At 38.3% G+C, this 15,056-nt stretch overlaps 1 protein-coding gene across 1 annotated transcript in view; it reads right to left on the reverse strand.

The window, feature by feature from the left end:
* The window catches only part of LOC122788671 (serine/threonine-protein kinase 32B-like), a 641,627-nt gene extending 627,975 nt beyond the window's left edge, over window positions 1–13,652 (reverse strand). The window contains exons 1-2 of the mRNA XM_044055567.1: window positions 13,649–13,652; window positions 12,758–12,861 (exon numbers count right to left, since the gene is read on the reverse strand). Of these exons, the coding sequence (XP_043911502.1) occupies window positions 12,758–12,861; window positions 13,649–13,652 (108 nt within the window). The remainder of the gene's footprint in view (window positions 1–12,757; window positions 12,862–13,648) is intronic.
* Window positions 13,653–15,056: the final 1,404 nt, after the last annotated feature.

A 15,056-nucleotide genomic window follows, 5' to 3' on the forward strand; every position in this document is an offset into this window, starting at 1 on the left:
ACAAAGTGGCCTTTCAACTGGCCACTATTGAATCGATTTCAAACTCCTCCATGCACTTGGTGTCCCAAGCATCAGAAGGAGTGACTAGAGCAGCGAGTTCAGGCATTGTTTTGAGATGACATGCCTGGATGCGCTTATGTAATTTCACAGAACCCTTCAAGGTTTCCTTTCTCAATGCTCCCATCAAGTCCTCCTCCTTGTTTGGACCCAAAGTCAAAACTACATTGGCCAGGTGTGAACAGGATGGTAAGACCCTGTCTGCTGTAGGTGTCTGTTATTCTTCCCCCCAATGTGTTTTCTCCAAAAATCAAAAGATCGGGAATATGTGGTACAGAAAATCTCAGGGTCCTTTCCGTGACACACAGGCCGATTTTTCCCCTAGGAGCAGAGGGGGAAACTCACAGGGAAGACACCCCTTTCACAGCAGATGGGGTCCGCGTAATCAGGGTTCCAGAGATTTCTTCTCCGGGCAATCCTACCAGTGCTCCTGAAGAGCGGCCCAACCCCTTTCCTCTGGAAGTGGTTGGGGGACGTTTCTCTTTGTACCCTTCTGCCTAGCTAACCATTACCAACGATTCTTGGGTACAAAGGATAATAACCAGAGGTCACAAGATCCCCTTTGAACTTTGTCCTGTCTATCCATCAAGATTTCCTGATGTTCCACCCAGTCAAAGGGAAGAAGCAGCTCTAGAGATTACAAAGTTGCTAAACAAAAGAGTCATCCAAGTAGTCCCAACAGACCAGACAGGATCCGGATTCTACTCAAGACTATTTGTGGTGCCAAAGAAAACCGGGGACTGTAAACCAATTTTGGATCTCAGTGTGCTAAACAAATTTATGAGTGTGCAAAAATTTCTGATGGTCACTATACAGTCTATCATTCCTCTCTTGGAAAAAGACGATTGGATGTGCTCGATAGATATTCAGGATGCGTACTACCACATAAAGGTGGACAGACCATCAAGAAGATTCCTGCACTTCTGTGTGGGAGCCAGTCATTACCAGTTCAGAGTACTGCCCTTTGGACTCTCTACAGCCCCCAGAGTGTTTACAAAGTGCATGGCAGTTGTCACAGCTCACCTGCGACTTCAAGGTTTTCAGGTTTTTCCATATCTAGATGACTGGCTCCTCTCTGCCCCCACCAGACACCTATTGGAGGAAGCCCTGGCATACTCTCTCAATACAATCGAAAAGTTGGGCATAACAATAAACTGGCAGAAATCCAATGTCACCCCTTCTCAGTCCACAGAATTCATAGGGGTCATTTTAGACTCAAAAACGTGCAGAGCGTCCATTCTGGAACACAGAATGTCAAGAATCAGACTGCAACTGTTACCAGTTCTCTCAATGGAAAAGTCCACAGCTCACTCGATCCTGCAGCTGTTGGGGTCCATGGCAGCTTGCATCACCATTGTCCCCTTAGCCAGGTTTCACATGAGGCTTCTACAATGGTTACTGCTCACCCAATGGTATCCTTTCCAGCTTCCCCTTTCAACCAAGATTCACATAACTCAGAGATGCAAACAAGATCTAAAGTGGTGGTTCAACCACAACCCATCACAATGGTCTCGCCCCTACTCCCCTCAGCAGCCCAAGGCTACAGTGACCACGGATGCCTCCCTGATGGGGTGGAGAGGGCTATGTCAGGGTCAGACAGTCCAAGGCACTTGGTCCGAAGTGGAGGCCCATCTGCATATAAATGTTTTAGAGCTGAGAGCGGTGCTTCTGATGTTGCAGGCATTCCATCCCTTGCTGCCATCAGGGACAATTGTGATACAATCAGACAACATGGCGGTAGTCTGGTACATCAATAAACAAGGCAGAACCAAATCCTACCCCCTCTGTCGAGAGGCCATGAGGATATGGCAATGGGTGATGGCTACCAACCGCTTTCTGCTAGCAACTCACATTCCTGGGAGTTCCAACATGATAGCAGACAGACTCAGCAGGCGCATTCTTCAACCTCATGAGTGGTCCCTGAATCCTCTCATAGCGGTGGAGATCTTCCACCGTTGGGGCCATCCATGCTGCGACCTCTTTGCATCCACGACCAACTTCAAATGCAGCAACTACTTTACCCTGATTCCCCCTCTGGGACAGTCACCCAGGGATGTTCTAGTTCACGATTGGCCCTCGGGTCTTCTTTATGCCTTCCCACCCACCCACCCTCATTCCCCAGTTTCTAAAGAAAACCCGTCGATTGAAGAGCAAAGTGATCCTTATTGCTCCATATTGGCCTTGTCAGATTTGGTTCCCCTTTCTGTGGCCTCACCTGCTAGATCAACCATGGATTCATCATCCAACCTCGGAGTTGATCTCCCATCCGCAGAATCTGATTCACCCCAACCTGCACAGTCTGAAGCTCACAGCTTGGCTCCTCCAATTCCCTTGATTGTCAGGCAAAATGATCTTCCTTCACAAGTACGGGACATTCTTATTGCATTTCATAAGCCTTCCACTAGAATGACTTATCTAGGCAAATGGAAAAGATTTACCTGTTGGCTGAAAGATAAGGAAATTGATCCCTTTTCAGCACCAGTGTCGATGGTACTCGAATATCTAACCGTCCTATTTCAATCAGGGCTGTCAGCATCTACCATTAGAGTACATTTGGCTGCGATCTCTAATTTCCATGAGAATGTCCAAGACTCCTCCCTCATGTCTCACAAGTTATGTAAAGCCTTCATAAAGGGTGTGAATCATCTGAAACCCTCTTTCAGAGAACCTATTCAACCTTGGGATTTATCTTTGGTTCTTCAAGCTCTGACACTGCCCTCTTTTGAACCAGCTGCTTCATGCAACCTCAAATATCTGTCATGGAAAACCTTGTTTTTGGTCGCTATTACTTCTGCCAGATGTATCTCTGAGCTTCAGGCCCTATGTACAAAGAGTCCATACTTGATTTTTCATCCAGACAGGGTATCCTTAAGAACTAACCCTTCCTTCTTGCCAAAAGTCATTTCTAAATTGTCTATTAATCAGACCATTGAATTGCCAGTGTTTTTTCCTGATCATTCTAATGAGGGAGAGTACTGCCTACATACCCTAGACGAACACAGACAACTTCGTTTCTATTTGCAAAGGACTAAATCTTTACATAAATCAGAGCAGTTACTCTTGGTTTTTTCTGGATCTAGATTAGGATGTGCTGTTGCTAAGGTCACTTTGGCTAGATGGTTAAAAGACACTGTGACCCGTATTTATTCGGTACACAATACTTCTTTGCCAACTACCGTCAAGGCTCATTCAACAAGGTCAGTGGCAACTTCTGCTGCCTTCCATGCCAGAGCTTCTTTACATGACATCTGTGCAGCTGCAACTTGGGCCACTCCTCATACCTTCATCAATCATTACAAGTTGGAGTTGGCCTCCAGGGGAAGAGCATCTTTTGGTTCTATGGTGCTCAGGAATGTCCTTCCATGAAAGCCTCCTAGGAATAGAGGTAGCTGGGGACTCTGTCCCATACGTAAGGAAGTGGACGAGGATTAACAATATCAGATAAAGAAGTTATGTCTTACCATAATGTTCCATCTGTATTGTTGATCCTTGTCCATTCATTACGACCCTCCCTCCTTCCCCCTCCTATGGCTTCTAGTGGATCTCACCATCCTTCTCTTTAGGTCATTTGGCCAGAGAAAGCCTCTACTTGCAAACTGAATCTGAGGTAACAGGGAGAGGGGGATTATGGGTAAGAGATTGCTTCGCTCGAGAGTTTATCGCTGTCGCTAGCTTGGTATATGGCCGGCTCGGTTCCGATATTGGAATCGTAACCCATACGTAATGAGTGGACGAGGATCAACAATACAGATGAAACGTTATGGTAAGACATAACTTATTTTTTCTTTTATTCTGGATTATAGTCCTCACATGGGGGAACAAGACATTTTCCAAAAACTGGTACCTAGTCTTTAAATACTGCAATATTGACACTAACCCCAGTGTATTTCCCTTGTGCAGGGTGATAGAAATGAAACATGGAGAAGTGAGGATCATAGACTGGTATGCACTAACATTGCAGTTATCTTTAGAGAGTTAAATTGCCTGATAGATCTAAATTAGGATACACTCCAAATGTAGTGCAGTTTAGCAAACCTGGCTACCTGCTCCAGAGAGGGGGAGCGATACAAGTGCGTACTATTATTGTAGCTATGACAGCATAAGCCTGTTCCTTGAGTACTAACAGCTGCAAAAAGTGAGCATCATAAACACCAATGGATGCAGCACTCAGCCCTGTGGAATTCTGCAGTGAATGGCATTGCTACCAGAAAAATTAATCCCTTGGATTACACTTTCAGTGGGCCCCAAAATGTAGGTGGTAAACAAATCAAGAACAGTTGAAGATAATCTCCAGTTATTCCATACATGGGCTAGCAGGCTATTGTGGCTCATTGTGTCAGAAGCTACCTAGAGAATGAGGGGGGTGAAGAGCAGATAATCCCACTGACATTTCAATATTAGAAAGTGATTCTGCATGCTTAAGACAGCCGTCTTTGTATTGTGGGTGAGTTTTCAAAGGAGATTAAAATTAGACAATAAGGTCATAAGAGTTAAAAGGAATATTCAAACTGCCTGGCTGTAACTTTTATATTAACTTTGCAAATAAAAAGAAGGTTTGAGATAGAGCAGTAATTGTCCAGATGTTACAGGCACACATACTGTTTCCTGATAAAGCAAACAAACAACATTCCCTGTGACAAAGTTAGGAAACGTTTCTGTTCTCAGATGGAATCTAACAATATGGAATGCAACAACCCATAGAATTCCAGGCAAAAATGTACAAGCTTAGACAGACCAATGATTAACCCAAAAAATTGTTTAACTGAAGCAAGAAGTTACATCCATGTCCTCTGAATAGTCAAGTGGAAAAATACAGACCACCTTCAAGTCACAGAAAATCTGACAACCTCACAATTCTGCTTATGGATGCACAGTTTTGAGTTTCTCATGTAAATAATGACATTAATCTTATTCTCAAAACATGGGCCATAGTTTAATTTTTTTATATGATACTTGCCCAATGCCAGCTGAACAGCAAGTCTCCTTTCATCAGACATGGCACTGTCTGAGGGCAGGCCATTACTGTGGCATCTATCAGGGTACTTCATGCTGTCATCCACATCCTGGCAACAACAGCAATTTTCAGTTATAGTGTAACACCTACATTGCTGGTGATGTGCACTTGCATCATGGCAAGGTCTACCTATTCCTCTCTGTCTTTGCTTGTGTGTTCACTCACTTGCTGCCACAAGGGCAACCATCACCTGTTTATTTTCCTTGCGCCTGCTCCCTGCATCATAAGGAACTTCTGCTCTTAAGTCAAGGCACTTTTATAAGAACGGCGTAGCAAATCAGGAGGGAACCACCATATCTCTCCCAGGGACATCTCCTTGCATGCATTGTCAAGCACCAAGCTGCTATTCAAGCTTGAGATGTCTCAACTATAGTCAGAGTTTTACTCATTGTGATAGGTAGCTGCAGATTCACATTTTGAGGTAGAAAATGTCTTCTTCTTGATATGGCAGGCTGGCTTGTTAAACTTTCCTACAGCATGAAAAAAATACAGCTGGTCAGTTTGATGAGATATAAATCATCTTGGACAAGAGTGCCTGCTTTATGTGAATGATCTCTGAATGGAAAATGGTGCACTGTATTAAAACTCAAGGCTGATCCACAAAAGGCTGTGTTTCTTTTGTTTTCAAGTATGCACGACCTATGCTTCTGACATTATAGTCGCATAGTATTTCCCTCTCGCTAGAGACTTCAATGATAATCATCAAACCATGGCTCATGCATCCTAACGGAGGCAAGACCTCAAAATAGGGTAAAGTGATCCAGGACCTGACGTAAAGCCTTACTATAGCCAACAGGAAAACATGTCTGGATCATCCATACTGGGCAATGGATAGTGTTGGCTTAGTATAAGAAGATGATCATTGAGTATTATGCTCTTTAAATTCCTAAATGTTACAAGTTCAGAAATGGGTGATCTTGCTAGGGAAGTGTCATAGTAAACTAGACCAGGGTGTGGTAATACAAAAAGACCATCTTCACCAATCCAGCATCGAGTTAGAAGTGACCACATCTAAACACAAAATTTAGTGTTGTGATTGACTTTTTATTATAGAGAATACAAACTGGACAAATGTAAATCCCATGTAAGTTACAGGAATTTAAATTCAAGACTCACTGATTCATCAACATCATTCCAAATGCTGAAGCCCTTTCCAGCCAGAAATTTAAGGATTCCAACATTAAGCTGACAAGGAATTCAGTGAACTTCTTAAAGAATAATTTCACATTTCAGGTTGATGGTAAAAGAGAAGCACACAGTTACTTTCTGCATTTAGAATATATTGATAACATATTGAAAAGAATTGTCAGTCTAGGTGGATATAAATCAGATAGCAATATCTCTCTTCATCAGGTCTGCTTTATTTTTGGCACTGAATAATGGAGACAGCTGGTAATATAGCGTTAACAAAGCAATGGCTACAGTAGCCATTCTGGCAGATTTTTGTTATGAGTGTGTGGCTTACAGTTTACAACAGGTCATTAAAGAAACACAGCATTTTGTGGATCAACCTTGTACTTCAATATAATGCCCTATAACAGGCCACAGGTGCAGAGTTTCTGACTATTAGCTTTGAATAGTTGTAAAGCTTCCTGATTATCCCCTTTAAACAGGCAGGACCTCCATCTAAAGTTTGTTCTGCCTTATGGATGATCTTGGTCACTTTAATGGGAATCCACACTTTAGACCCAAGCTGATACCTCACTAACCATCCAGTGGTAGTCTTTCTTTCTTCTATGAAGAAAACCAAGACTTCTGCAGACAAGTAAAATCTGTGTAGACAAAGAGTAGTAGAATCAATAGTGAGTCTGAATCAGGCCTGCCACTTTTAAACTGCTAACAGTATCTGCTAACCAGTCTTAAATTATGCTAAATGTAGGACACAGGAGTAACTCATTGAATCAGTAATACAGATAAGAATGGCAAATAGTCAGACAATAAAGGGACCTGAATATTAATCCTCACTTGTAGAAGTGTAACTTATGACAACAAAACAATACTACACATGGAGTAGTAAATACCTAGGCTGTTTTATTTCCATTTATTTTACTTTTGATATCCAGGAAGGTGTATTGGTCCAAAGACCTATTACAGGCATGGCCTGGGCCAAAGACTTCGACAAAGGATAGTACAATAGCACACTTACAAAGAGGCTGAACATCATGCGATATGCTTTGTGTACATACATGATATAGCAATGTCCGATACCTGATAACAGAAATAGTACATTTATTGTTCAACATGCAAAATACTGTGACACAATTTGATATACACAAAGCACATAATTAAAATAGTGATATAGTTAGAGAAATATAAAATGTCCTCTAAGTGAATTAGCATATACCCACACCGTAATCTCCAAAGCATATAGATTTAAAGCAACAATATGAATATGCATAACTAATATCTCATGGGGTAATGGATATGTTAGATATAGAAGTATTAGTCAATGGAAGGATAAATATAATAAAAAATAGTCATAGGAAAGTTAGATCCACAGTTCCAGGATTTATGGTATTTAAATATTTACAATGATTCTATTGTAATATCAGCTGCCAAACAAGGAGAACTAAAATGAGTGGGGATGTATAATAAATTACTGTAAACAGTGTTAATTGACAATTGTTAACCTGGCTTATCATAGAAGGTGCATTTATACTCCTTTTTAAGTGAGTGTCGAGAAACTTTTTAAAGTGAATTAGATTATCTGCATTTCTGATCTTTTGTGGAAGATTATTCCATATTACTCAGACCACCTTTGAGAACACCCCTTCTGTTCAAGCAAGGGTATGTGATGGAATATAGGGTGTAGTTCCATTTTGATCTCTGAGAATGTAGTTCTTATTTCCAATCAGCAGTTTGTATTTTTAATGGTGATTTATCAACTTGGGCATCAGTGAGTGTAACTTATTAACGATTACCAGCAGTCAATTAAATAACCATGTCATTCCTGACTGCTGTCAGGCTAGTTCACATCTGCCTGGAGCTGAAACTCAAATAAATGAAATGTGGTAAAATGTTTTTAGGCTGAATAAGTGACTCTTTTCATTTCAAGTTCATGTGATGTCATTTTTATGTGCTTGCCAGGCTGAAGATCACAAATTCAGTACTGCACTTAAGTTTCAGTGAGACAAAAGTACTGTGTATGGTTTATGTTTGTAGCATTATCAGTTGAAAGACAAGGTAGCCCACAAAGCTAGTGCAATAGGTGTGATTAATATCACAGCATGATTGGTACTGTCAACATAAATAAGTTAGTAGATATTAGATGCTAGCTATTACTGGTGATCAGTTAGCTAAGTTAATAGTTATGCACTGGTATTCTCTGTCAAATTCAGATGAATGACTATTTTATTTTCTGATTTTTTTTCCTTTGGAAACATTCAAGTACTTTGCAGAGAATTAAGGGCAATTATAAGTAGAGTGTGTTCTAATCTTGGGAGCAGGACATTCTGGCCTATTGCTTTCCTAGCATCCTTTGTAAGCAAATAAGTGATTTTATATTTAACCATATGTTATCTTGCCACTTTTAAGACTGGAAGTTTATGTAAGACTGGAAGGATAAATTCTGATCTATATTATTTGTAATTATTTCTGCTCAGTAACTACTTGAGGAGTTGCTCTGTATGGATGTTTTATTCTTAGGGGATACATCTGGGTGTGCATCTGCACTGTCTGTACCAAAGGCCATAGCTGTGTATTTTTCTTTATTCAAACATGGCTTATTTTTGTGAATATAGTTCTATAGCACACCCAACACACACACACGCACACACACACACACACACACACACACACACACACACACACACACACACACACACACACACACACACACACATCAGTTAGCAGACATGTTTTCAGTTCTTGTGCAGATCTGTTAGCCTAAGTAAGTATTATATCATCTGCATGCATTCAACAATATGTGTTAGCCCTCCCATAGTAAATCATTTATAAACACTGAGAACAACAATGATCCAAGTGCACACTCCTGTGAAACCCTTATACAACAGCTGGCATCTGAGTGCATGTTGCCATATGCAACTATAAAAGTTCTGCTGATTGAGAAGCATTGATTTATTTCAATGGAAAAAAAAATACAGCTGTCTTGTTCTGTCATAGAATATCATAACTGACTATCTCCCTGTTCCATATTTAGATAATCATTTGTAAGACAAAATATTACTGTTGTACTTTATTTAAGTCAAACAGCATGTTATATTTATAGCAGTCATACTATAACTGTACACAATACCATGGTATTTATTCATTTGTTTGTTTTTACTGTCCATACAGCGAGAACAAGGCAGTGGTCACTCATTCTATTGGGCAGTATTTAGAGAAATTTTAGTTTGCCTAGTATATAGGTTATTACAATATCAAGGTAGTAAATTTCTTCAGTATTTGCTGCGTTCCTCCTCCCACTAACTGTATTAGGTTGCCTAACTGGACAGATTTACTTCAGCATATGCCTTATGTTTTTGGTTCCAGTCTGTGCTGATATCTCTCAAATAATAATTTGATAATGTTTTGTTAATGTAAGAAGTTTGTCACCAGTCTGTGTTACTATCTCCTAAAAAAATAAGTTGATCATGTTTTGATAATGTACGAAGTTGTCCACACAAAAGTTCATACTTTTGAGGAATGTTTTTAGGGGAAGGAATATCTAGTTTTCCAGTGAATAATGCTGTATGTCCATCTAGCTGTATTTGTATAAGTGACCAGCTGGGACTGGCGCTATTCTTTGTATTACTTTTTTTGCTATTAACTTTGGTGATGGATTAGTATAATTTTTAATCGGAATTAGTAACATTTGTTATTAAATGTGGTGTTGAGTTAGTTTCATTTTAGTTACCTTTACAACCCTACCACCATGTCTCTGACCTTCCCTGCTGTCAGTGAATGCAGGGTATGCCTGAGTTGTCTAACTTGTCTGCATTACTGGTTTAGTGGGTTGCTCCAGTGATATACTTCTTTTAACCAACATTCTGTTATAGTAACAATTTTGGGGTTATATTGTTGTAACCACATTTCCATTAGTACTTACATACTAGGTTCTGAGCCCTGAAATTGTGAGTCATAAGAGTTGCAAGGAAAAAAAAAAGGTGAAACAATAGAACAGTCAATGTGAACAATCACTGTTTTTCTTTAAAGTTGTGTTTTGCAAGATGTCTTGTAGCCTGCACCCTCAACATTGGGATTGTAGCCCCCCATCCCTGCCCTTTTACTAATGAACTCTGAGACTCCAATACCTCTGAGAAAAGGAAGTAGTGTAAGACAAAGTGATCCTGGACTTAACATATGTAACTGTATTTTTCTATGTTCAGTCTAACTATTGTGAGAGTCACATTTATGAATTTCAGAACACTGAACTGTAAACCAGTCATTATATACACATGCAGAATTCATGTTAAGGCACTTATGATATTGAATACTTTTGTCAAGTACTTGTTCTTGGTTCTGGATTAAGTTAAATGCCTACATATTTTTTAATTTTGTTGTTTTTGACATTTTAGAATTGTCAAAGAGGCATGTAATTGCACAAAATGAGTTATCTGTGGGTGTCTTTCTGGCTGTGAGGTGGGAGCACTTTATTACTCACCACAAATGCACGTCAGTTATCGATATGATATTTGTTGGAAAACCGATCAGTATTAATGTATGTGTAGCCTGTTTCTGTTACCTTTAGTCTGGGGATGTGGAGATGAGGGTTAGAGAAAGTGTAAGCCTTTGTATGTTTGTTTTGTAATATAGAACTTACATTATTACATTATTTGTTTGCATTACATCATGTTTATATTAATTTAAGATGGACTGTGTTATATTGGTTTACTGGGTAACACTAATAATTGGGGATGTGGTATAATATCTATAAAAGTGGCTGTGAGCAGTGTGGCTGTTGATGAGGTGGGAGCCAAGTGAAGTGTCATCTAATGAGGAACAGTACAAGTCACCAACAACTCCACAGCAATAATTGTTTATATGCAAAGTAACACACATTTATAAGTAGCCTTCTACAGTCATAGTTTAAGCAAGAAAAGGATAAATGTATATACAACTTTCTAAAGTTACGCAATTTAACCAAGAATAAAATACAAAAGTAAATAATGCTTGCTAAACAGCTCTTGAAGAGGAAATGCTAGCTGTGCTGTTTCCTGACTAAGATACCACAGTATGGCATTCCAAACACAGCAAAACTATATTTGGAATGCAGGCTCCCTGGTACAAAGTCAACTATATAAAGAAAATGTTATTCATGTTTTAAAATACCGAACAATAAGTAAGGAGTAAGTCACATTTAAACAACTTTCTAGCAGATTCTTCCAGTGATAATGATGTCCTGGGTAGGTGCTGTTGTCAACTTTCATCAACTTGATTTACATTTGTCAAAGGGGACAGACAACTCCTCTGTACAATGCAGCTGACCAGAGGCTTGCAGCACTAATCGGTTAGCTAGGCAGCTAACACATATAAAATGCAAAATCAACTTTTGTAAGAATGTCTACCGAAGGTAGTTTTGGCAAACATTTTTTGTAGTTCTTACATTTACTGAAAATACCTTTGTCAGTTTGACATAAATGCATTGCAGTATAGTCTTTAAATATCACTATATAATGAATAAAGTCATATTTGAACAACTTTGCAGCACCATCCTGTAAAAATGTTGTGTGTGTCAACTTTCCTCAACTCGTTTTCCTTCTGAGTGAGGAAAACACTGCCGTACAATAAGATGGTCCGAGGTTTGCAGCACTGCAATATTACTTTTGCCAGCCACAGTCACAACAAAAGTCTGATAGAGCTAAATTAGAAGGGAAATATACTGGTGAGTCACTGTATTAAAACAGTAATTTAATGTGGAAGTTTTATGGCTTACTTAGCTAAGATACTTAGCTTTATGGCCGCACTAGGAACTACGATGAAAATCTTTTGTTCGTCAAAAGAGCATCTTTCCCATTATTGATTTTATATAGCCTGCCAAATCACTAAACCATTTTATGTTTCTCTTTCTACACTAATGGAATGTTCCAGTTTTGTATAAAATTCTAACTTTCACTAAAACCATTATGATTAATAAGTACAGAGCAGATATGAGGCTACAAATTTATAAGACAGGAATTTCTTGCGGAAAATCTATACAAAGGTATTTGGTGTTACAAAACTGACATTGGTATCAACAGGCTGTGACCCTGATGTTCTCTGTTATACACCAAACATCAGTTACTTAGCCGTTTATTGTATTTGTAATTTAATTGATTCAATAGCTTACATGACATTTGTTTGACAAAACTAGGTTGCAATTTATTTTGACTATAATAATCTAATTATAGAAATGACTTTTAAACATCTGAGCTACTGTCAGAAAAGGCAGATTAGAACTCCATTTAACATTATAAAGAATGGTACCTCTAGAGTACCATATCCATTCCAGTATGCTGCACGACAGTGCCAGAACCCAAATCTGTGTTCTGGCATGAGGATAAAATTCCATAAATGTAAAATCTTTTGATATTAAAGGCAAGATGACTCAGTAGTAAGGACAAAATTCTACCCAGCCTGGTGACACATTGAAAACAATAATTTTGGTACGCTTTGAAAAATAGCTGACATACTACTGCCAAAAATTCAGAATGCTTGATTTTTACTTTAAATGTCCATCAGAGCTTTGACAAATCATAATTTACTTACCCAGCCTCGTAGAAGTTCATATGATGTAATTCCTAATGACCACCAGTCTACTGCATAGGAGTAGCCAGGACGTCCATCTACAAATGACTGAAAAACCTCTGGAGCTAAATACAAACATAATAATAATAAAAGTAATTACAAGAAATTAAGAATATGCATACTACTGCTATGACTGTCTGTTTTATGTTTCACACTGAGTGTTATATTTTTGAGACAACTGTAACTACAGAGTACGTTGATTAACATCACCTAAGATTTCAGTCACAAACCTATATTTTATAAATAATGCTGTCATTCCATCTGGTATTAAGCACTGTTTTAATTAGAGCACATTTCAGGATGTGGATATGCAGTGCTGAAAATCTTAACTAGAGCATTATAAAAGTGCATGTCAGTGACAGAAAATATACATAAGAAACTTGATGAAAAGACTATTTCTCATGTTGGATAGTGCCAGAATACTGTCAGTACTACTACTACTCCACCTCTCTGTGGTCCTGATCTGGTTATATATATATATATATATATATATATATATATATATATATATATATATATATATATAAGGTATACAGATAACCTGATTATGGTAACATTCTGTTTAGAAATCTTCAAATCACATAATTTGATTTCTGTAGTCTTTTCTCTCTATGACTGGGTGTTCGTGTATACTAGTTAATGTAAAAAAGGAGACCGCCAACATTCAACATTTCCAAGCTATAATATAGCTGGATATTTCTTTACTCTGATGCCAAAATATGCACTGTTAGTATATTCCCATGACTGCAGTAGTGTAGATAACGGTATGAAATATTTTTTAATGGATTTTAATGCCAATGTGCACACTTGCTACAGACTGCATTCACAATAGCATCCGCTTTTCCCATTTACCCATCATTTGCTTCAGTAGAGAACTTATTCATTCTAACACTCCTGTAACTTTTTTCCTGTTCATGTGAACTCTGAATTTTAGACAGTGACTGTACATCGCTGTGCACTGCCTCTGACATACAACACTACTTGCTATATCTAATATGCAAACCCAATCAACAATATTCTGGAAAACGCTTTTAAGCAGAAGTTATTCTTACCTCACTCTAAAAACATGATGCCCACTTCTCACAACATTGAAACTGCTGTGGAAAATTGCTTTTTAGTTCAAGACAATACATTGTGTTGCTTTTACAAGTTGTTTTTTTTTTCTCAAGTATGAAAGCTTTTGATGCATAAAACAATAAAACAAAGCATGATATCAGGTTTTATTGACTTTCGTACATTGAGCCATTTTAAATTTTTAAAATTCTGAAGTGAAAATAAGTTTAGCTAACATTAATATATATTAATACAATAACATAACAAATAAGCTTTGAATATAATAGTCTAGGTCTTTAAACAGTTGTATGCTATAGTTTTCTTTTGTCAAAATATTAAAGAGTAACCGATAATTATCACAAAGATATAACTTTTGGCATTGCCTTCTTACATTTATTTATTTTATTTTATTTTTATTTAGCATTTGTTGACCGGGAATGCCCGACTAGGTTCCACAGAGCCTGTTTTCAGCAGAGGCCCGGGGAGAAACGCTCCAGATGCATGTCTTTGGAATATCTAAAGAGTTACTGTAACATTCATATTAATCAATCCTGCAAGAAATTAAATTGCCAACAGCAAGACCAATATATATTTGGTGTATATTCAGTCACCCAGCACAGAATGTACATCATTACATTTTCAGTTACCTACATTTATCATTATGAGTCAGAAAAAGAGCCAAAATGTTACTACTTCAGGTAACAAAACTTTTTTAGGTTATATACCACAAATCTAGAAATCTGTCTGTGGCTCATAAGAATGTTTATGACTATTTCCATGAAAAAAAAGACTGATAAATTATTTTCACAAATGACTTCTATAGCCTGAATGACAGTTAATTTTGATTTCACCAGTGCTTTGTAACAACAATTTGACACAGGCAATAATAACATACAGTTATAACATTTACAATCATATTATCTTTACTGTATCTGTTTTTTTTTTCAAACTGTCTGTACAGGATATATTAATAGGTTCATAGGTGTGTACTAGGTTAATGGCCATTGGGGACTTTATCAGCCTAGCCCATAGGATTACCCTGGCATTGTGCCACCCAACCTTAGTTCCTAGTGCCTCTGTCGAGTAGAGCCACTGGAGTGATCCCTGGGGTGAATTTTCTATTTCCCATCCACTCATCAAGATTTCTCTTGAAGAGGGCCAGCGAGGTGCTCTGCTTGACATGTATGGGAAGTCTGTTCCATAGCAT

This window comes from Protopterus annectens, chromosome 14.part0 (genome assembly GCF_019279795.1).
Source record: "Protopterus annectens isolate FY-2018-M chromosome 14.part0, PAN1.0, whole genome shotgun sequence".
In the NCBI taxonomy this organism is placed as follows: Eukaryota; Metazoa; Chordata; order Ceratodontiformes; family Protopteridae; genus Protopterus; species Protopterus annectens.